The following is a 22,729-nucleotide window of genomic DNA, read 5'->3' as shown; positions in this document are numbered from 1 at the left end:
ATCCCAGGTGGGGCTGTATCAGGACGTGTGGTGGAAGACGAGCCACCCCGAGCACTTGGAGTGATACTCGATATGGCACTAACAAGCCTTTAAAATGAAAGGTATTTTTATTTTTATATGCAGATTAGTGCGAGTCCTGAGCCTGTTCCAGAATTACAGCCGAGACACTTCAGCTCACTTGGCTCTGAAGTCAGCTCCACTGGCTGTCATTGTAGCTTCAAAATTTGGGAACAACCATTGCTACAGGATCACAGAGAAATTCAAAAGAACTTAATGACTCGCTTCCACACACCAGTAATCACCACCAAAAAGACAATTGCCAGCAAAAAGAGAACTTGATACCAGCAAATGTGATTATGTTTTCTGAGACAGCCCACAAATTCCAACACTGTGGTCAAATATATGCATTTTGATTTAGTCTGTTAACAGTAGCACTAAGGAAAGTCATCTCCATGCTTTGGATCCAAACCGCCTTTGTCCCTCCCCTTCTCACCCTGTCTTCCCTCCCAGCTGTTACACGGTGGCTACCCAAACTGTGAGCAATAGCAGAACAGGTCACAGCTTAGACTCAGTATTACCAAAGTGATTTGAGGACCAAATAATCATTACTCACATGTTTACACACAGTAAACAGAGCTGAAGCTCAAATGTGACTCTTCTACCCAGAAGATATCAATCTCTTAAATATACACTGAAGGAATAGTGAAACTTAGATTTCAGTTGAGTAGAAGAACTTGGCTCCCAGGACAAAATCAAACATACAGTTGCAGACTTCTCCCCAGCTCCTGGAGCTCTACCTTCTCAGTAATATTGTGAATAATAACACACCTGCATAACACTGCCCACACCAAACCTGGGATTCAGCTGCTGCTGATGCTGTCAGGCTCCAGTGCCAGTTTTGGTGTGGAGGGACACTCACCTGTGATGGGCTTCACATCTCTCCCTTGGCTTGTTGCACTTCCCACCCTCTCTTTGTGAGGGTACATCTTTGCCTGAGTCTCCAAGAGCTGCTTCAGAGCTTCATCTGCTGCCGACCAGGTGAATGTGTGGCTGCCTTGCATACACGAGTCCTGGCCTCAGACCTTACCTCCTGGCCTGAGGCAATGGGGCAGGACCTGCCTCCTCTGTCTCCTCCAACCCACCTTGCATTCCTCCACAGATCCTCTTGCTGGGGAACTCTCCCGCAGGCACTGAGGTTTGGAGGTCAGTGCTGTCTCATGGGAGAAACTGAAGAAACCTTAGGAATAAATTTTATTTGCAGAAATATTTGCCAAGGAGAGTCAATATTTTGGGGAACTTTCCAAAGTATTCCAACATCTCGCAAAGAGCTACTGTACCTAATGGGGAGACAGACTGAAGTGTTAAATAAGAACTGGGTACAGTTAAAGCAAAAATCTCAGTGCTTTCGTGGTTCTTACAAATTATTGCACAAAAATGCCTTGGGGAACACCCCAGCCTTGTCTGAAGTCAACAGTAATCTCAAGACTTTGTTTTCTTACATAGTTCTTATGTGCGTATCTAAAAATCTACTGAAGGAGGCTGTGAAACCTCTTTTTCTCCATCAATTTTGGCCTCTTAATTTCCAAAACAAAAGCAGCTTTTTCTGGTGAATAACATTAAAAAAATTATTTAGCTGCTTGACCTATGGGGATTTCCTGTGGATATTTTCTTTAAAAAAAATCCCTTGTGGCTTACTCTATCCGTTTTTTTTTCTGAAAAGTTATGAAACAATTTGTTGATTTCTGAGAAACAGATTTAAAATGTTAGCAAAGCTCTAGCTGTCATTTTGGAGTTTTTGTCAGAAAAAAAATTTAAGTCTATTTCTGTTTTGGCAAGATCTGTCTTTGCTGTTCTTCCAAAAAGCCACGATGAAATAAAGTGTGGGACCTGGTCGTTATGAAACATGAATACTATCTTTAATAAGCTGTTCAGCCCATATTTTACACACAGCTGAGTCTGATGAAGTTAACCCAGAGAGAGATGGTTGTCACGGGGAAAGTCTTCCCTCCCTGGGATGAATTTGGACCAGTACTATTTAACTTTCAATTCAATATTTTGCATCTGAGAATGTCAGTCTTGTGCAAGGACCATCCATGGCAGGCACAGCATAAACCAAGAAAGGGCACTATGTGCTCCCAAGAGCTCCCAGCATATGTAGAGGACAGGAGATGCAAGTAGATAAAGACAGATCGGTGGAGGAAGACATTAAGGGGCTAAATAGGTCAAACTTTTATTAACTGTCACAGCTAGGAAGAGTTTTAACTAAATCTGCATGATATGTACATTCTGAAAAAAAGTTTTTAAGTGTCATAAGCCCCCTCCTGACCCTGTTATCTGCAGTGAGAGCAAAAGTAGGAAAGGACAATACTGTAATAGAAAGAGGTGATTTCAGCCTGTGAGTGGTGCTGGGCCCCTCCAGAGAGATTCAGGAGAAGCTAATGTGCTCCAGAGCAGGACGTGCACTGGGATAGGGGTCAGTCTCTGAGCTGTTCTGCAAAAGCTGCCTCAGCCAATTCTTGGAAGAAACAGTGGGAAACGAAAATATATTTAGACCCAGGTTTATGTTTTTACCTTTCTCACCAGATGCATTTTGAAAACCAGTTGCAGGCTCCTAGGAAGAGATGCACAGCCTCCCCTCTTCCACTGGTCCCTCTTGCCTCCTCTTCCAGCTCACACCCCACGAGCCACCCTATCACTTCCCAAGGTCTCGGCACTCCAGTGCCCATCTGGGGCTAGGGGGATGCCCAGCAGCACCTGTCCCCATGCCAGGGTGCCGCTCTCTACCCTTCTGCAGAAGGGCATCTCTGCCCTTTTGCATCTCTCCTCGTTGCACTTCTGTCCTTTCCACTGCTTTTGCATCCGTCCTCTTTGCACCCCTCCCCTTCGCATGCCTCCCTTTTCACCTCCCCCTTTAGCACCTCTCTCATTTACAGCCCTCCCCTTTGCATCTCTGCCTTTCCCTTCCCTCCCCTTTGCCTCCCTCCCGTTTGCATCTCTACTCTTTGCACTTCTACCCCGTTGCACCCCTGCTGCTTTGCATCTCTGCTGCTTCGCCCCTCGCTCCGTTACACTCCTGCCCAGTCGCATCTCCGTCTCTTGCCTCCCGTCCCGTTGCACTCTTTTTTTCCCTCCCATCCCTTTGCCCTTCTGTTGCTTTGTGCCCCCGTCCCTTTCCACCTCTGCCCCGAGTTCCTTTGCTCCCTTGTCCCTTGGCACCCCCGTCCCTGTGCAACCCCATCTCTTTGCACCCCGTCCCCTTGCACTCCCATCCCGTTGCACCCCGTCCCTGTGCAACCCCATCCCTTTGCACCCCCGTCCCGTTGCACTCCCATCCCGTTGCACCCCCGTCCCTTTGCACCCCCGTCCCGTTGCACCCCCATCCCCTTGCACCCCCGTCCCCTTGCACCTCCGTCCCGCTGCACCCCGGTCCCCTTGCACCCCCGTCCCGCTGCACCCCCGTCCCCTCGCACCCCCTGCGCGGCGGCGCGCTCACCCCGGCCCGCCGCCCGCCCCTCTCCGCGGGCGCCCGCCCCCGGCCGGCCGCCGCCTCCCGGCCCGCCCCGGTGCCGGCCGCGGGGCCGCCGCGCGGAGCCGCCCGCGATGCCGCCGCCGCCGCGGCCGCTGCTGCGGCTCCTGGCGCTGGCGCTGGCGCTGGGGCGGGCGCGGGGCGGCGGCGGCTGCCAGCTGCCGGCCGAGTGGCGGCCGCTGAGCGAGGGCTGCCGCGCCGAGCTGGCGGCGATCATCGTGTACGCGCGGGTGCTGGCGCTGCACCCCGACCCCTACGGCGCCTACAACTACCTGCCCTGGCAGCGCGGCGCCCCGGGCGGCGGCGGGCAGGGCGCCGCGGGGCTCTTCTACTCGGCCGAGATCGAGCTGCTGTGCGACCAGGCGTGGGGCAGCATGCTGGAGGTGCCCGCCGGCTCCCGCCTCAACCTCACCGGCCTCGGCTACTTCTCCTGCCACTCGCACACCGTGCTGCAGGGCTACGCTTACTTCTTCTTCCTCCGGTGAGTTGCCCCGCAGCATCCCCGCGGCCCGCCGCGGCCCGCCTGGGGACGCTCCGAGGCGGCCCTTACGGGAGCCCGCCGGCCTGTGCTCTCTTGCAGGATGGACGAGAATTACATCCTCCTCCCTCACGGCGTAAACTTCCAGGAAGCAATATTCCCCGACACCCAGGAGAACAGGAGGATGTTTTCCAGCCTTTTCCAGTTTGCCAACTGCTCGCAGGCGCAGCATGCCCTAAGCTTCGCCAGTGACTGGGAGATCCAGGAGGACAACCGGGTAAGCGTTTCCTTTACCGTCCCGCGCCCGCTTTCTAAGTGGACGCGGATGTTCCCGCATCGTTTGCGGATGCGCAGCCGCATGGTTGCAGATCAGTGGGTTCCTCATTTTCCTGATCCTTAGGCAGCGACACTGGTGGGGAGATGTTAAACTTGTTTTCAAAGCTGCTGTCCGCATTAACTCTTTAACGTCCCACCGACTTGAGCAAGGTCCTGTGTGCGACCAGCTCGTGAGCTGTGTTTGGAAACCTGCCCTGCTGCTCTGATCTGACCAGGTCGTTCCTGGCGTTTGCAGTTTGCAGACCCCGTACTTTGACCTCATCTGAAATGTTCAGGAGTGGAGCTTTGCTTTCTTACTTCTGTGTCCATGTCATGCCCGCGTGTACTGCAGCCTCCAGCCTCATCTGGACCGTGAGAGGCTGTAAGGGATTGCTCTTGCCAAACTTCAGCATAAACATCTGCTTCCAGACGAATTGCCCCAAGCTTTCTCTATAGCCATTGGGAAAAGCCAGGCTCTCGAGGGCACGGTTCATGCAAGCGGATGTAGGCACCTCCTTCAGGGTAAGCCAGTGAAGTGCCTCTTTCTCCTCTCAAACGAGATCCTGAGAAGTAGTTCACCCCATAGGCAATTCCACCTTAAAAAAGGACATTTTTCATATGGAAGGTCCGTGAGTGCACATGTTTCCAGTGGCTTCTGAGCTTTATGGGGATGTAGCAAATGAAACAAATGCAGACTTTTAATTAATACTTCCTTGGCAGTGGGGAGCAGTGGGCAGTGTGTGTGTGTGTGTGTGTGTGTGTGTGTTTGTGTGTACATGTGCTGTGTGCACCTATACATTAGTGGAACTATGGCAGTTCTTCATTTCCGTGCCTTGTTTTATGAAGCTGGCAGTTCCCATGAGTAGCTGAGAACATTTTAAGTATCTCTCTAGGTCAGGAGCGATGGGGCGTATGTCATCACTCGTATCTCTCCTGTTGATTCACGCAAGGCCTGCAAGGCAGCAATATTTCTGTGCGGTGGCAGGAGCTCCGGTGGCTCATTTGGGAGACGGGTGGGGAGGCTCGGGAGCTAGCTGAGCCCTTTCTTTTTGCAAGCTGGCCAGCGGCCAGCATGAAAAGTTGGAGCTGCTGGTTTGCTGGTGAAGAACCCCAGGCTCTGGCCGCTGCTGCCTCCCAGCCAGCCCGCAGGTTTCCCAGTGCCCCGGGGCTGTGTATTTGGCAAGGACGGCAGTGGCTGCTGCCAACGCTGCAGCTTTTTCTCCTGGGGAGCAAAGCAGCAACTGGGGACTGCAGAGTCCAACTCCCAGGCTCTGCTCACCATGTCTCTGCGCTGTTTATTTAGCTGCGTTGAGCTAAATATAGAGGATCTTGATGGATCGGTGTTCGCTTATGCCAGCAGTGAATCTCGCCTGCTAACTTTAATGGAAATCACGAGGCAGAACCCCCCAGGGCAAGTTTGGGCAACCTAAAGCATATGTAGCAAAAGCGTGTTTCAGCTGTTGTGTTCTTTGACCCTGCGCAGCTGTGAGCGGATTAGGGTGGAATTACAGCTGCTCGTCACACAGGCCCCGGCCGAGGCTTTTAAATACCTCAACATGCGCGAGTCGAGGGAATAAATTCGGCCCAACTGATGGACGCTTTGTCTCCCCTCTGCCTCCCTGGGCAATGAAATGTAAAAGCTTCCTCTGCGGTTAAAAGCAGCTGGGGTTGACCATGCTCCCGCTCCTCTCGTGCATCAGGGTTTTTGCAGCCGCGTGCCCCAGCCATCCCCAGCACTGGGTATTTGGGACTTTTTCCCTGTGGTGAAGGGGTGCCCCGGCCCCTTCCAACATGCCCGTGCCCTTGGTGCAGCTCCAAACGCTCAGCGTTTTGTCCATTACTTTGCAAACTTAAGCGGTGATGTCAGCTTTCCCAGTTGCCTTCACATCTGCTTGCTTCAGCTGTTTTCACCTCATCTAAGTCCAAATGATTTCCATTCCTGGGCACACTCAGGCATGCCGTCCACCAAGGCAAGAGCCATGGCACAGATGCGGTTTGTGGCGCAGAAGATGATCCTGCAGGCAACGGCAGTGTCACTCTCAGAGCTTCTCAAACTTTTGGAGGCTTTCTGAGGAGCCTGGGGATACCCAAGGGATTTTTCTGGGACAGTGTCAAGCTGGGGAGGTGTCACATGGAGAGGGAAGGCTCTTCTCAGGAGGCTCATCCCACTGGGCAGACCCAGGGATCTCAGTGGCTTGCTGAGATCTGTCCCTGGGGTGGTTTGTGAAGGAGGAAGGAAGGGACGAAGGAGATGCCAAGATCTTCAGACTCGAAGGCAGCAGAGTGATGGTCAGAAGAGTTGGTAAATAAGGTCCTGCATGTATGGTCACAATGAATAATTCATGTTTGTACCTTTGGGGTCCTCATCCGGGAGGGAAGTGAGCCTCTGGATAAGCAGATGTCTTTTGCCTAACCTCACGTCGCTGAGTGTGTCCGAGCCAGCTGTGGGGCCGAGGTGCCCAGCCTGATTCAGGAACGCTGCTGCCACCCCCTGCCCGTTCCCAGGGGCTTTCAGGCAGAGGCGCTACACTGCTTCCTGTGTGCAAACACCATCTCTTTGCTATTTCCAGCTAGAAGGCCCTCCTTTTGCTTGTTTTTTTCAGTTGTTCTAATAAAAGTAAGCGTCTTCGTGAGGCTGAGCTTGGAGGTACCCCAGGAGGGTCCTGCTGTTCCCCTGAGGGTGAAGGAGACTGCTGGTTCTGCAGCATCGGTGGAAGGAGGAGGACAAACCTGCCGGTCGCTTTTCACGTGCACAAGGGGAGAACTAAAGTTAGGGGGAAGATGTCAAAGTGAGCAAGTAGACACGTAGGAAGTCCCCGGTGTGGTGACATGGTAACTGGATGCATGACTTTGCCGTTTCCATCACATGAACACCCTTTACTTCTGGAAAGCCCCTGGGCACGTGGTAATTGGAGGCCAGACCCAAGGCACATCTCGCTGGGGATAACGCACTCCTCACCCAGAGCCTGCTACTGTCGTTCGGCGCGAGCTCCAGCTGTGATGTTAAGCCCCGTGCAGTCTGGGCCGAGGGCCAGGTGCTGCTTTGCAATGATCCCACAGCCTCATAAATTCAGGTGCATGGTCTGGCCAACCCGGAGAGCAGTGGTAGCTCGGGATATCTTTTCTTTAGGCACTTGTATTTTGTCTTCCCAGCTTGCGTAGCCAGTCGTTGGGCTTTGCCCTGACTTTTCTCGGCTTGCTTCTTAGCGATGTTTGCAGACCTTCTGCTCTGCTTAGGTTTGCTGGCACATCAGTTTTCTCAGGGTGGTTGCTAAAGCCCCTATTCCTGTCCAAACTTTGGACTTGGGGCTGCAGCTGGGTTTGTAACGCGTTGCTGTAAGTTCGCTCCGCGCTGCCGTGGGATGGTCTAGAGCGGAGCGAGGAGCCCCCGCTTGCAGCATACCTGGGTCCCAGGCCTGGCTGAATGCCAGGGCTGATGTCACGGGAGATGATAACATGGAAAATCTCCTTCCCCCCCCTCCTTTTGGAGTTAGAATCATATCGATTTTTTCTCTCCACCACTTGGAAAAATGTAACATTGACCCATAAAAGGAATCTTACAGCCACAGCAGTTTCCTTTAATAAGGCACTTTTATTTAAAAAAGGGACAATTAACAGTTGTTGATGAAAACCTGATCAGTATTCTTAAAAGCTTTCCAGGTTGCCTCTACGTCCAGGAGTTGCCTCTTCTCTGCTACCCCCTCTGTTTCCTCAAGTGCCTTTAAAATCACTTGCAAACCCTTGCAGACCTCCCCGTCCCACATGTGCCCGGTGGGTCGATGTGGTCCGTGGCCTGGGTGTTGCGTGACGGGGAGCTCGTGGTGCTCTCGAGCACCAGCCTTGCACCGAACAGGTTGCAGCCTCGGGTTCAGGCAGTGGATTGGGGCTGAAATCCTGGTTTGCCTTGTGGGTGCCAGTCTCACTGCTCTCGTTTCTCCTCCCCAACTTGGCCTTCTGCAGGGTTATGTGCAATCCCTTAAATAAGTCTTTGTTGCCTTGTCTGCAAACTAGGGATTAGGACACAAAGTGACTCAGGGTCTGATGGTAATAAGGTAGAAGCTGTCAAATAGTGCTTGTGGTTATTCATCATTCAGAGGAGATTTAACTCCCAGTTTTATCAACAAGTTGACAGGGTGACTGGGTCTTTTGGCCTCTGTTTATGCTTTTTCTCAGCTTACTGGGAAAAGCTACAGAAATGCTCTGGCCTGAGGCTGTGCAATGCTTTCTTTACAGAGCACCTTTCTCCTGTCTTTTCTTCACATGGGAGATTTGCAAAATGATCCCTTGTGCATCATAACATGGGTATTAACACTAATGTGTTAAATTCACCCTGAGCAGCTGTTAGAGCATTAGTGCTGTGATAAAGCGTGCTGAAATTCAGGAGTCCGATAACTTTAATTAGCCTGGAGAGATTACCAGGAGAGATAGTGTCTCCTATTAGGGCTCCCTCTATGCATTGCCTCTCCTTCTCCTCCTGTGGCCTCAGGGCCACAGCTAACTTAGATCGATTGCTCCCTTCATAGAAATGGCCTTACCTTCAGAGAGCTGCAGAGATTTATTTGGGTAATAATAAAGCCTTTCAGTGAGTAATCAGTGTCCCAGATAAACAGACAAGGAATTAGCATGTTAGCGAGGCAGTTAAGTCTACAAGTATCTGCTTAGCATCTTTGGGTCTCCTCTCAGATGACACTGGTGACACTTTGACTGCTGTAACACATCTGATGATCTGATTACACCTGCGAGGCTTTGGAGCAGCTAAAAAGCCAACCAGATAAGAAAAAGTGATGCCACTGCGTAGTTGTGCTTCCTATTGTTATGCAAAGCAGAAATTAAATGAAGAGTTATTCTTCCTCTGCGCGCTAGTGATTTCTGAACTGTTTGTTGGAGCAAAGGCAGTGTGCACACGTGCAGAGCCACCAAGTCAGGTCATTCCTGAGTCAGTCTCTCCAAAGCTGTGGATATGCTCAGCAGAGACCAGCCTCCTGCTTCCGCCCTAGCAACCTTGGCTGGGTGGATGGCTGTGACACTTCACGAGACCACAAGGACCCAAACTGTAGAGAAAAAGCATCTTCAGCAAAAGCTGTTCAGGCTCCTGGAGGAGAACTTGCATAGTATTTGCCATGGGGAGCTGTTTTGGTCCAACTCCCTGTTGCGAGCACTTATACATGGTGCCTTCTGCCTGCTACAGCTCTTTAAACAGAATCAGCTGTTTCTCAGCTGGAATTGAATCTGAAGCCTTTCTAAGCTCCTTCAGTAAATCAGGATGCAGGAACAGACTTTTATTTTAAGCAGGGGAAGTCCAGGCTTTGAGTCTAGACTTGCCTCGTCCAAGCCAACTGGGAGGCCTTCCTCCTCTTCCTGAAACAGCTGCAAGGATCGGACGCGCTCCCATGTCCCGTGACGACTGTGCACCCTTGCGTTATGTTATGTAGTGGCAACCACGTTGCACAGTCCTGTCCGCTTGGAGCATGGCTGCATCTGCCCCAGGAGAGAGGGAAATTTGGGGATGATCCTGTCATTTTTATGGCCTCTCTGACTTTGGATATCGCAGCTAGAAAGCGTGCCTAGGTACCTACTGGACACCTGCCGGGGTGCTGCAGCTCTGCTGGAGAGGAAGAAGAAAGCTGGCTGGTCCCAGGCATTATGGCATATCTGCACTGTTTCTGGTGGTGGCATTGCAGGTCTCAGAGCCGAGTGCTGGGAAGTGGAGTCAGGGAAGATAAGCCAACCCATCATCCTGGCGGAGCCGGCACTGTCTCAAATGCAGGGACTGGAGCTCTTCCTGCTGTGATGGAGACGAGATGGACATCTATAATGCTGAAGGTGACTCCTCTACAGGAATCATACAAAGTCCAAGAAAAAGTAGCTCCTGACTAATGGATTTCAAACTGAAAGCATCCATGACATCCACTGAGATAAAATGAAAAAGGCTGTTTAGGTCTTTTTTTCTTTTAAAAGTTCAGCACTTCTGTTCTTGAGGAATTTCATCCCTCCTCCTCTGAGTGCTGGGAGGACTGGAAAGCGCAGGTCTTTGAGTCCAGACACAGCAGTTTTAGGTAGAGGACTGGTCTGGAAAAGAGCACACAAATCTGACTTGACATGCCTTTGTGCGCAGTGTGGAGCACGCTGAACCTGCCCTGCCAGGCTTGGTTAGAACAGTCTTTTTTAAATTCCCATGTACTTGCTTTTTGCCTGTTTGCTTGTGGCATGAGTCACAAAAAGGATCCTTCATATGAGACTAGAGAAATAGAAAATATTCTCAGTTTAAAACACTTCTATGTGGCCAGGGCAGGGCAAAACTACCTTAAAATAAGTGAAAACAGAGCCTTCTAACTAGAGGTTTGAGAATCTTTTTTAATATTAGGTTCCCTTCCCTGCCATTTGTAAGAAGACTCGTTAGCCTAATAGCACGACATAAAGTTCACATCATTTCTGGCGTTTTAACAGAGATTTGCAGTGCTTTTGTTTTCCCCACGGTAATCCACCCAGGGACAGTGTGCCCTCTTCCTGAGATCTGCGTTTAATTTGAATAAATGTAAGCAGTATTAGATGAAATGGAGAACTGCTGACAAGTGTCTGGGACAAGGGGAGACAACGAGACAGTTGATACGTTTGGGTAACATCCCAAGAGTCTTTCGGCATGGAAATGGCATTGACTCATTTCCAAATCTTCCCACCCAGCTTGTGGTAAAGGATTCGTGGAGGCTGATTGGCATCTTCCAATCAGTTTTCTGTCCTCCCACATGCACACAGGCTGCTAAAATACAGGACAAAAAATCATGGGGGAATATAAAATAGTCTTAGCCATGGGACTTTTCCATTGCTTATGGTATTTCTTGTATTTATAGCACCCAGAAAGTGTTCTGAATGCTTCACAGGAGGGAAATGGGTAAATTTCTCTATTGGGTAGGATTTTCAGGGAACCTAACAGAGATGTCCCAATTATTTATTTCTCTATCAGGTGGCAAGTTGGCTGCCTTGGTACCAAAGTGGGTGCAGGACAGGGTGAGGGAAGTCCCAAATCAGGGTCCCAGCTCCTGATAGAGGAGCTTGGACCAACTTGTTCCCTCTCAACCAGTGCAGATTACTCCAGACTGCAGCTCTCTTTGGGAGTCAACCTATCTCACAGATACATTGCCAGGCAAGGAGATGCCTGCATGCCCATGTGTGTGTGCGTGCACGCACAGAGCTCCCACCTCTGAAGGGCGAGATGGCAATCCTTCCAGGGACTAGCCATGAAAAAGGACTCACATGGCTCCAGGCTGCTTTTAATTATCTAGAGCCGCACTTTAAAGAAGTCCTGCCAAATGCATTCAGTCATTCGGGACCGTGCAGCACGAGCCTATCTGCTGCCGTATGCACCCTCCGCAGCAGGCTCGCGGTCTGCCTCCTCCATCCTCAACCTAGTGTGGGACACAACCAGCAGCCTCGTGCTGGGCTCTGTGCACCACAACACATGTTGAGGAACCCGCTTATCCCTCCCGTGTTCAGAGCCAAGGCTGCCGGAAGGTGTGCTGTGTCCCTGGGGTTTCCAGCCCGTAGGCGGTTAGAAGACCTACAGCTAAGTACGAATCCTGCCACAGTGTTTGCTCAGCTGGACATGTTTTTTTTTTTTTTTTTGTTTGTTTTTTTTTTTCCAAGACCCTGACAACTGACTCTTAGCCAAGGGCCAAAGCAATATGTTTCTCAGTAGTGTTGGAAAAATGCAATTACCTGCATGGGGCTAATGCTATATTGTGCAGCACAAGTAAGATGTCTCCACTGTTGTCTCAGGTCAGGTAGGAGACGTGAGACTTTTGATGAGCTGGTCCTGGTCCCTCTGTGTTAGCCCAATGTTTGGGTGAGACTGGGGTGGGAAATACCTCCCTCTGGGGAGATAAATGGGAAAATAGTCTGTTGCACACGGAAGGCTGTGCTTAGTTTTAAACATTTCAGCAGTTCTTATTCCAAATTTCAGACTGATTCTGGCACACTGATCTCTTGTTTTGCGCTTCCCAGTGAAGGGTCCTTGCTGTAATTCCTGCCCTGGTGGGTTTGTGCCGTATGGAGAGCACATTATTAACTTCTGCTGTCTGCTGGTGTCTCAGGGCATGAATTTTTGATACACGATAGACAGATTGCTCCTAGTGAAGGAAAGAGCCAGGTTGGAAGCTACCTCCATATGCAACCACGTGTAAAGGTGGGCTGGCAATTCAGAAGGAATCGTTTTCCTCTGAGGCCTTCAGCACTGCCTGCATTTGCAGATGAGTCAGGTTCATTGTGCAAAGGTGTCATGTGCTTTACTGTAGTTTTATGTGGCTGAATTTACAGTTAAGAAATGCGTAAGGAAAAGAATCTGCTGCACATGCTTTGTGCCCTGGGGAAAGGAGGAGGGAACAGGCACAGGGCAGGTGTTAGCAGAAGCGCCATGATTTTTCTGTGAATTTCAACCCAGTTTGGAGCTGCTCTTGCAATGATGCAAAAACCATCAATCCTCATGTAAATTCCTGGCCTACTTGGAGAGAACCTTTTCTATTTCTCCATCTCCCGTATAAAAGTAGCAGAAAGGTGGACCTCTCTGTCCCATGCCCTCTGGAGACCCCACTGTCCTTCTGGTATATGAAACAGCAAAAAGACTCTAGGAGACCACTTAGGGCCCTTGACTCCTTCCATGTGTGACGAATTTGGTGGTTCTTCTCTTTCTACCCTGCTGCTCACAGCATCCCCAGCTTGGGAACATGCAAAAGGACATCTCACTGCACGTAGACTGGGGAAGGATGAATACACAAGCACTGGTAGACATTGGTGGGGGAGCTGATGGGGACTTGAGCCATTATCGGAACTGGAAATGGAAGAGCTATGAGAGCAGCATATGCTTGAAAGCTCACATCCGGGTCCAAATCACCTTCCTCAATACAGGCTCTCCTAGGCGAAGAGCTTGCCTGGGGTACTGGGGACATGGTCTCCAAGCAAGGAGGAAGATCTGGGCCCATGTTGTTACAGCATGAACATACTATCTTACTAAACCAAGGCAAAACAGAACATGCGGTCTAAAGAAGCAGCTAATGGATTTGGGATTTTTTGTTTGTTTGTTTTTGAGACAGTCGTGCTTATTATTCATGGTTGTCTCTTGATTTGTCAACCTTAGAGTTGAATAGTATTGAGTTAGCCTGAGAACTACTGGAAGATGCTCAGAAATGTCTCTTGGCACCCCACTGTGAGTAATTTACTGGAAATGTTCCAGTGCTTCTGGTAGGGTTGGGAACTGGAGGAAGAAGCAAATGTGGGAAGTGAGAAACATTTGAGCTGGGTGCACCTGGTTCTTTACCCACCTGGGTTCTCCTGGGCCTTGGTCTGAGTTGGTTCTTTACGGAAATAAATGCAGAGAGATTCTCATGCTTCTGGGCCAAGAGCAGCCAAAATGAATGATGGAGATTTGGGTCCCCAAATTCTGTGATTTTCAGCCTAGTTATGAGTTGTGCCAAGAGCCCCTCTGTAATTCTGCGAGTCTGTAAACGTGTTGGGTGCTTTCGTGTATGTAAATACATGTTTCATATTGTCAAACAGCTGGGAAGGGTGATTCAAGTGGTCCAGCACTCCTGGGCCAGGATCCGTTCATGGTGCACACACTGCTTCTGCTGTGCTCCAGCCAGAGCCAGCCTTTCATTTGGTTGCTGGCTACAGTAAACCTTGAATCCAGGAAAAGTCTTTTCTTGCAGCTACTCTCTCTCCTGAGCCACCTGTGAGATACAAAAAAATGGAGCAGCATGTTTTTTAAAAACAACAACCAAAATCCAGATGGCAGCTGGCAAGCAGGACACCTGTAATGTTGCCTGTAACTGGATCAGCCGCTGTGGCTTGAAGGGAGATGAGATCTTTCAATTTGAGACATATTTTATCCCAGCCCATGCAATTTGATGTTTATTTTTGCAAGTGGAAAGCCAAGTTGGCTCCAAGGCAGCAGCAGTTCAGCTCCCTAATGGAAGCTGCAGACGGAGCCTTTTAAAGTCTGGCTGGCCTTTGAGAGCCAAGCGGGTTTCCAGATTCCCCCAGAGTGGTTTCCTCTGCCCGCTGTGCTCCATCGCACTATCCCAGCGGCTTCGCTGCTCCGCCTGTCCCGGGAAGCGTGCAGCCCCTCGGGGGGAGCAGCGACTAATGCGAAACGACAGCCCAGAGCAGCGGTTTTCTGGGAACCCTGAGTCCGGTCTCCATGTGACCAGTTGTGGCTAGTTTCCACTCAAATCGCTTCAAGGGCTGTTGACATCCGGTGCAATCTCCTTTTGTTGCCCCTGCTTGTCCCAGTTTGTTTTTTTTTTTTTTTTTTTTTTAAGATTACGACTTCAGCTGTAGTCCAGTCATCTGTAAAATGAATGACAGTAGGAAAACACAAACTGAGGGAGAAGCACCTTTCCATGACACTCTATAATGTGAAGAGGAAATAATATAGATGGAAAGCCAGGGCTGAATTTCTGCCCAAGAAACTTCAGACCAAGCGAAAAAAACAAGTATTTCCTGAGATCTGAAAGCATTTAATGGATTTTTTTTCCTGGTATTTGTACACTTCCCGGATCATTGTGGAACCAGTGAAGTCCTAGCAACTGTGAGGGGAAATATCATTGCCGTGTTTCTTGTTGAGGCAAGATGAAGGACACAAGAGCAGTCTCGTACTTTCTTACCTTCATCTTCAAACCAACTTGTCTTCATTGTCACATAGGGATAGAGGAAGAACTATTCCTCTTCTGCAGATGGGGAAAGCAAGGTAAGCGTGTTAAGCTCAGTATCATATCCCAGTGAGGACAACAGCAAACTCTCTTTGATCTCATTGAACCAAGATTTGTCCCCAGCAAGGCCAGGACCCAGAAGCACTCTAAATAGCTGTTCTGGTTCTAAACCAAGTCTTCACAAACCTGTGTCCTTCCCCTTGTGGCCTTATATGCCAGCTCTGTTGTCCTGGCAGTGCCAGTATTTTGGGTTTGATCGTTTGTTCGAATGAAAGAATGTTGTGGGTACGAAGTCTCGCTTCCTTCTTCAGGTGGACAGTGACATGCGTCCTCTTCATTGCCTCAAAATGCAGTGGATTTAACACCTTCATTTGTCTTCACTGTGAATCTGTTTCAGACCACGTTCATTTGCTTGGCTTCTTTTTTTGTCTTTACATAGCCTTTGTGCAGGGTCGGAACACATTTGCCTGCTCCCGAATGTTTTCGATTATGTTTTTATTGTGGAAGAAATTAAGTTAGTTGCATAACTGGCTGGTGGTCTAAAAGAGATTCAGAGAACAAAAGTCAAAATGGATGCACAGCTTTACTGTGGTTGCCAGAGGAAAGGAACAGAAACTCAGACACTGTTAAGTCCACATTTTTACTAAATGGGGGAAGACATCCTGTTTCAGATTCTCTGAAGAGTTAGCATAACAGCCATATACACTTGAAATCCTCTATTTTGCTACAGAGCAGGCAAGCTTTTTTCCAACTAAAAGCATCACCTGGGATATGGGAGTGGGGAGATAAGAGGCAGGGGCTTAGCGGCATGTGGCAGTAGGAGAGTGCTACTGGACTCAGCTTTGAAAAGATCCTGAAGTCTCAGAAGGGTGGAGACCAGTTGCTGAAAGTTTATTCATGGACTACAAAACATGCCTTAAAGTGAGAATCTCCGTGTGCATGGTCTTTCTGTGGAAAGGAAGCAGGAACTTGTTCTTGGTCTGTAAGCACCTCTATTGGGAAGGTATCAGCATCAGGCAAAGAAAAAAACAACAAATGTAAATGAGGGAAAATTAAAAAACATATTACCTTGCAGTCAAGAGGAAATAGTCCTTTGAAATGTGTAACCAATCGATGTGATGAAACCTCTGGTGCTCACAAGGCTTCGGTCCTCACTGGAGAGTTGCAGCGGGTTACTTGGTTAGAAGATGCTGTCCTTTTACCATCTGTCACCAGGAGGTAGACCTATTGCGCGGGTCATGACTTGGGTTCTGGAGGAACTATGGAAGGTTTCACAGTGCTCTGTGCCTGTGCACTTCTCATTTCTAGAGCTGGATGGCTATGGTGACAGCTGCAACTTGCCCCTTTCCAGAGAGGGTCTAGTCCCCCCACGCTGCGGCTCAGCAGCCCTGGGAGCTAGCAGATAGCATTCATACCCCACCGGCAGTTGAGAAAACAGCCTGCAGGCAAATTTTTCTAAAAATCCCTTGCAAGTTGCCTGAGCCCTGCAGACAGCTACAGTCATGAGGAACATGAATACCAATGTTCAGGAAAGGCTGTGAATTGGAGCTGAAGAGTTTTAAACCCCTCCAGGGAGGGGTTGCTACTGCCATCGGAGATTGTTTTTCTGCCCTTGTACGTGTTTTGAGCTCAGTTGTTGGCAGGCACATTTTGTCTGAGTTTGGTGAGCACTTCATGATGTGTTCCCTGAGATCTTAATTGGGTCTATGTTTTGTCAAGTCTGAATTTCGAAGGGCAGGCGGCAAATGTGATTCTTGGTTCTCTTCCCTAAGGTGCAGAACTGTAGATTAAATGTATCCAGGAAATAGTATTTTATGCTGCAGTCTTTCCTTCTTTGATGTGAATGGTTCCAAAATACATTCAGCAATTACCCCCTCCTATATTTAACCCACATCTAGCAACAGCTGCAACACCGACTTAAAATGTCCTAGTACTTCCTCATTGGTGGCATTGTGTAGCTGCTGCAATGTGTCCGTTTTGCATGGCCATTGCTCCAAAAACATTTTGCAGATGTCGAAGATGTGAAGGAGCAGGCTTCTTCCATCACAGTGTCAAGACAGAGAAGAGATAAAAGCAAAAATTGCAAAAAGCAGAGGCATCCCTGAGACATTTTCCAGCCAGTTCTCTGTCTGGACTTCGGACCTCTGTTTCAGTTTCTGCTCTTTGTCAGAAAACGGGAGAAGCCTCCAGTGGTGGCTGCTTGTGGGACAGTGCTTATCACGCTGTGCTAATTGCATTTGCTGTGGTATTTATAACATCTTATATGTTTTGAAATGGAGAGATCTCAGGCTTCCCCCGAGCTAACTGGGTCCCCTAACCTGCTCCTACAGCCACATATGACTTTAAATGTTAACATACACATTGGCAGTCTCCAGGGTCAGTCTGAGCATCACCAGTAGCTAGCTGGTTATGTGGATATTACAGTGGTATATTTGCTCTCCGTACACATCAGGGGCAGTGTCTTGGCCCTTTGTCTGCAGATCCTGGGGAATTTCTTTTATCTTCTGTCTGGTGATACGTTTGGAAACAGGCAGGCAGTCTGTGCAGGCAGCATGGGCAGACGACCAGAGGAGAGGGGGATGCAGGCCTGCAATCTAGCTAGAACAGGATTCAGAGCAGTTCAGAACTCAAGAGCAGACTGGAGGTCACGGTGGACTTGACCTGGGAGGTCTCCAGGCAATTGTTCAAGAGTGGTATTCTTCTATTTAAATGCTTAGAAATATGGTTCCAGTTAGTTAAAATGTCTCTCTCTCTTTTTTTTTTTTTTTTTAAGAAAATACTAAAAGAATAAAAATTATTATTTTTTCACCCTCAAGCCCAGAGTTAAGAGATAGGACCAACTAGGTGTCACTATCAGATCCACCCCTGAGTGGGAATCAATGACCAGACTAAGACACCTACCTCTATGGGAGCAATTCTGTTGCCTGAAGTAGGTGCCTGTTGTCACCTGAGATGCTCCAGGGTATCTGAGAGAGATGACACAAGGCACAGGAGCTGTGGGAGACTACATGGACATCTCCCATGCCACTTGGTGCCACAAGGTGGGTAGCTGAATCTCTTTGAGCAGAGCAGTTTGGCTGACCAGAGTTGTTTGTTTTAGGACAAGCTCAGCAGTCATCCAAGGTCCACTGCAGATGTCTTGGGCACACTAGGGTGCCCAAGAAGGAACTAGACGTCTTGCTTAGGCTCTAGATCTCTATTGACTATTATGAAAACTTAGACATCGATCTTCTGTGAAGACAACTACATGTGGACATCTAAATGCCTTTGAGCTGAAATCTGCCCATGTTTTGTTTAGCCTTTTAGTTATGAGCATTGGCAACAGAAATGCTGCTTACAGAAATGATTGAGGAAACAGAGCTGTATAGTACCAGCATTGTGTCCTCTGTATTGCAGCACTGATGCTTTCTCTACCCATAAATTGATATTGAAGTGACAAGTTAATGAATGTGCATCTTGTGGCGTGCAAAATATGGCACGAGCTCTTATGAGTCCTAAGTGAAAAGACTCCATTGAAAATCCATGTAAGAAGCAGTTGATTGCCTTTTTATAGAGATAAAGACTATCTCTTGTGCTGAGCTCCAGCTGTTCAGTGCCAGAGCTACAAGACTTTCCTGTGTAGATATAAGGTTTATGTCTGTTGTATCTGAGTATGGTGAGAAGGTAGATGTTTGAGTGCTGAAGTCTTTTGAGTGCTAGAGTCCTTCTGAATCCTTTAGCACTCAGTGCTCATGTTGAAAGGATAAAAGCAATTCAGCACTGATACTCATAGTCATCATGCTGGTTTAGCATTTGAGCCACTGACCAGTAGCCTTTCTCACAGCTTCCAAAACCAAAGTCTTGATTATTTATGAATGTTTGATGATTTCTTCAGATCTAAGGGAATCAGTTCTACTATCAAGACCATCTTCAAATTGAATAGTTCTTTCCATGACCCAAGTTATGCTTGCAGTTTCAACTGTGTTTGGTATTCTTGACTTCTTTTCTAGAGCTGCACAGGGATTTTGAAATTCATGCCTAGCACAGTATGTGAGTTGAAATAGCTCATGTGTTGCACCCCAGAGATGAGTGTAATCCTACAAATAACCAGTTTCACCTTTGGGGTGAAAATGACATATTAATTCTGCAGAAACAGAGCTCATTTGAACTCATATCCTTGGCCCTATATGGATTTATTAGGCACTAAAGAGGACTAACATGGTCCTAGGGCATTTATACTGACCATAACTATGGTTCTATCTCATCATATGCTTTTCCTGGTTACAGCAGCTCTGGGCTTAAATTTAGTGGGTTCTGGAAAAGTCCGGAGCTTGACACAAGAACTGCATCCTGCCCAGAGTCCTCTTTCTGTATGTTCCTATACAGAGCAGGTGGCTTGAATTTGCCTAGAGTTTATAATGCTTGTTGGAGTCTTTATCTTCTAGCTTATAAAGCCTTTTGGATAAGAATAGCTGAATGCTTGTAAGACGATGGGTTTTATTTTGTGGATTTAAATCCAATCTTCTAAATTGCTTTAAAGTAATTCCGTGTGTTTTGAAATCCAAAAACCCCTTGCCCCCTTTCTGAAATGCTTGCAGTCAATTACAGGATGCTTTAGGAAATAGTGGAAAATGCATAAATACAATTAAAAACACTTTTCAAAATGGTGGTATGAAAAGAAAAAAGAGGACACATATGTTAGCAATACTTTATCAAATGGGAGCAAAGTCTGTAGCCATAGAAAGCCTTGTACTCTAAAGCTTGCAGTAACAATAAGAATAAACTTTCTAATCCAAGCAACATTGCTGGAATTGTCATATAAGAAAAGCTTTTTCACGAGGCTCTTTGAATTACTAAGCTATTAGTTTCAGGGTTTTTTTTTTTTTTTTAGATCTGCAAGTCTATACTCTAGATGCAGCTTTAAACATATTTTTCCATCATTTTGTGTATAAATATTCTGTTTGGCAATTGACTTCTTTTTTTTTTTTTTTTTTTTTTTTTTTTTTTTTGAGGAGTAGTTGGAAGGAGTTGGAAGGAGTTAGAGAGTTTGGCTTCTTCAGTATTGCTCCCCAAACATGTGGAAAGTCTGAATTTCATTGCACATAGGCACTGCCGTCAACAGTGGAATGGACTATAGGAGTTCTTTCAGCAGGTGCTTCAATATCAGGAGCCCTGAGTTAGTGCAAAATAGTAATCTTCAGAGGAAAAATGGAGAATACCAGCTGGAGCTACAAAAGAAGCGCAAGATACGCAATATGCAATTTTGTTTTTAAGAGTTTGAAATGAAAATAAAATTGCATTCAAGGGAAGTGGTCCACAAAATAGCAAAATCTACTGTGCGTTCTACATTATGATTAGTGGAAGCAATTTGGAGCCTGCTCCCATTTGCATTTAAATTCCTGCTGACTTTAAAAGATGTAGAGTCACATGTTAAGGAATAGGGTTAGATTTTAGACTTAGCTTTACAGACTCCTCTTGAGTCTGTGCCTGTAATTTGAGAAGTGCATAATCCTGCAAATCTGCTTCGTTGTGATGGGAGTTGATTTGAGCCACTTTGGGCTCTTTTGGGCTGGAGGGAACTAAAGAGGCCATGCAGAAGTCAGCCAACCCAACCACAATGTTGGCTTCTGGTGCTTTCGTATAAAATGCTCCGTTTCTGAGACAGGAAAAAGGCAGGACATGGGATTGTCTCCTGCCACCTTGAAGCAGAATTGTGGTCCCTGAAATACACCAAAGTCCTTGGAAGATACGCTTTTGTTAGGTACAAAAGCACTTTATCAGTTTATATAGCTTCAAAGGATTATTTAGAATTTGTCATTCCTTTCATGACCACATTTCTGGGGAGAACCGAACTTGGAAATAGAAGATCAGTTGCAGGTTCCTCAGGTTAGTCCTCAGTACATTTGGTTGCCAGGAAGGAGGATGCTGCTGGAGTCAGGGCGTATTGGATAAGGGATTTCAACTGGGCTGCTGGTCAGTCCTTATGATCCTTTCTGCACCTAAACCCCTGACTAAGTCAGTCTGTTGCAGAGACGTATGATTGCCTTATAGGAGCCATATGTACTGCCGGATACATGTTTTCTGAACAGATAGGCTCCACTGACAATAACTTAGACCACGTTGCTTAGACCACCAGGCACCAAAGCCACAGACTGAAGTCCCACTCAGGAGCTTGTTTTTGCTGCTTTGCATGCTGACTCACTGTTCTCTTGGAGAAATCCAGGGAAATAGTGGAGAGCTGTAACTGTTTGTGAAGTAAGACTTCCAATTTCTTCTCATCACCTCAGCGTTCATCATCTTAGTGAACTTGGTCCACAGAAAATAATTCATTTAAGAGAAAGCTTCTCTGTTTCCTGCATCATAGCCCTTTGCTGAGAGCATACTGCCTGCAGGACGTGGTTTTCAGAGAGTATTTCCGATGACAGTAGGGACTTTAGAGGGTTACTCCCTGGAGGGGGTCCACTGACAGAGAGGAGCCCCAGAGAGACCAGCCTCTTCTGCCAAAGTTGTTTTTTTGCTGAGGTGTCCTCCCAGCATGGTACCAGCCTTCAGTAATTCCCATGAGTTTTGGTAAATATTTAACCATTGCTAACATGAGTGGACTGAAGTGTAGAGGTAAAGGGCCTTCCCACAAGAGCAGGCAGACAGACCTCGGTGAGCACGATTAAATACCTGAGTGATTAAGGGCTGAGAAATCCGCCAAGGTTCATCGATTTACCTGTCTTTTTGAGAGGTGCTTACCCCACTTCTGGGACTGGAGTTCTCTATCTTGCACTGGAAACCAAATCATTTGCTTGTATGACCACGCTCTCACTTGACATGGCCACGGTGATATATTTTACTGATTATAAAAAATAAATATTGCCAATAATGGCTGCAAGAGAAAAATAATAATTAAAGCAGAGCAGTTTGGAGCTGTAGCTGAGCTAAGGTGCTTTTGGAGACCATTTTTTCATGCCCACTCCTCCTCCATATACCTCATTCCCAGGTGGGACCAACTGGAACATTCTGACCATGAACGACTCCATTCTGGGCCTTGTTTATTGCTGTGCTTAGATTTGTCAGGATAACCTGTTCAGACACAGTGACAAGCAGCAAACTGCCTTTCCATCAATAAATTGAGATGACTTAAGCACAACAGAAAATAAGAATAGGAAATCAATTTTCTTAAAAGCTTCTTAAAAGCTTCTGCCAAGGTGAAATGTGCAGGAGTTTCTTCAATTAACATCCATGAGCTGAACAACGCCAGCTTCTAAGTAGTTCATGGGATGAGTTTGTTAGGAAAGCGGAGGGCTGTCTTTTGCTAATGAAGGTGACTTCAGTGAGTTGTAAGGGATTTATGGAAGGATTTTACTGGTCCTAAAAGAAAGCTGCCGTCTCTCTTTGGCTTAGCAGCAGAAAGATGAGAGGTGATTGTTCAGGCAGGAGAAGTTGAAGGACAAGCATGAAATCCACGTTGTGTGCCTATCTGCTGTGAGGTCTTGGCATCATGGGAAGGACAGATACAGGGCCTGGGGTTGTAGGAAGGCAGATTCTACTTGGTGCTACTGCGACCTCATGGGACAAACCTTCTGCCAGTGCAACGTATTTGCCATGCTGCTCTTGCAATTATGTGAGGTGATGCTTGTGAGTGTATTTTAAAAACAAGAAATAAACTTTCTTAGAATCTTCAAATACTACTGTCAAAAGGAAGTTTGTAGGAGGTTAAGGGTTAACAGCTAATAGTTAGCA

At 47.6% G+C, this 22,729-nt stretch overlaps 1 protein-coding gene across 1 annotated transcript in view; it reads left to right on the top strand.

The window, feature by feature from the left end:
• The first annotated feature begins 3,600 nt into the window (after positions 1–3,600).
• Positions 3,601–22,729, top strand: part of CCDC3 (coiled-coil domain containing 3) — a 38,478-nt gene continuing 19,349 nt past the window's right edge. The window contains exons 1-2 of the mRNA XM_062580879.1: positions 3,601–4,007; positions 4,107–4,281. Coding sequence (XP_062436863.1) covers positions 3,601–4,007; positions 4,107–4,281 — 582 coding nt within the window. The remainder of the gene's footprint in view (positions 4,008–4,106; positions 4,282–22,729) is intronic.

This window comes from Rhea pennata, chromosome 1 (genome assembly GCF_028389875.1).
Source record: "Rhea pennata isolate bPtePen1 chromosome 1, bPtePen1.pri, whole genome shotgun sequence".
Classification (NCBI taxonomy): Eukaryota; Metazoa; Chordata; class Aves; order Rheiformes; family Rheidae; genus Rhea; species Rhea pennata.
The sequence above is the reverse complement of the archived record's forward strand: the minus strand, read 5'-3'. Positions and strand labels throughout refer to the sequence as shown.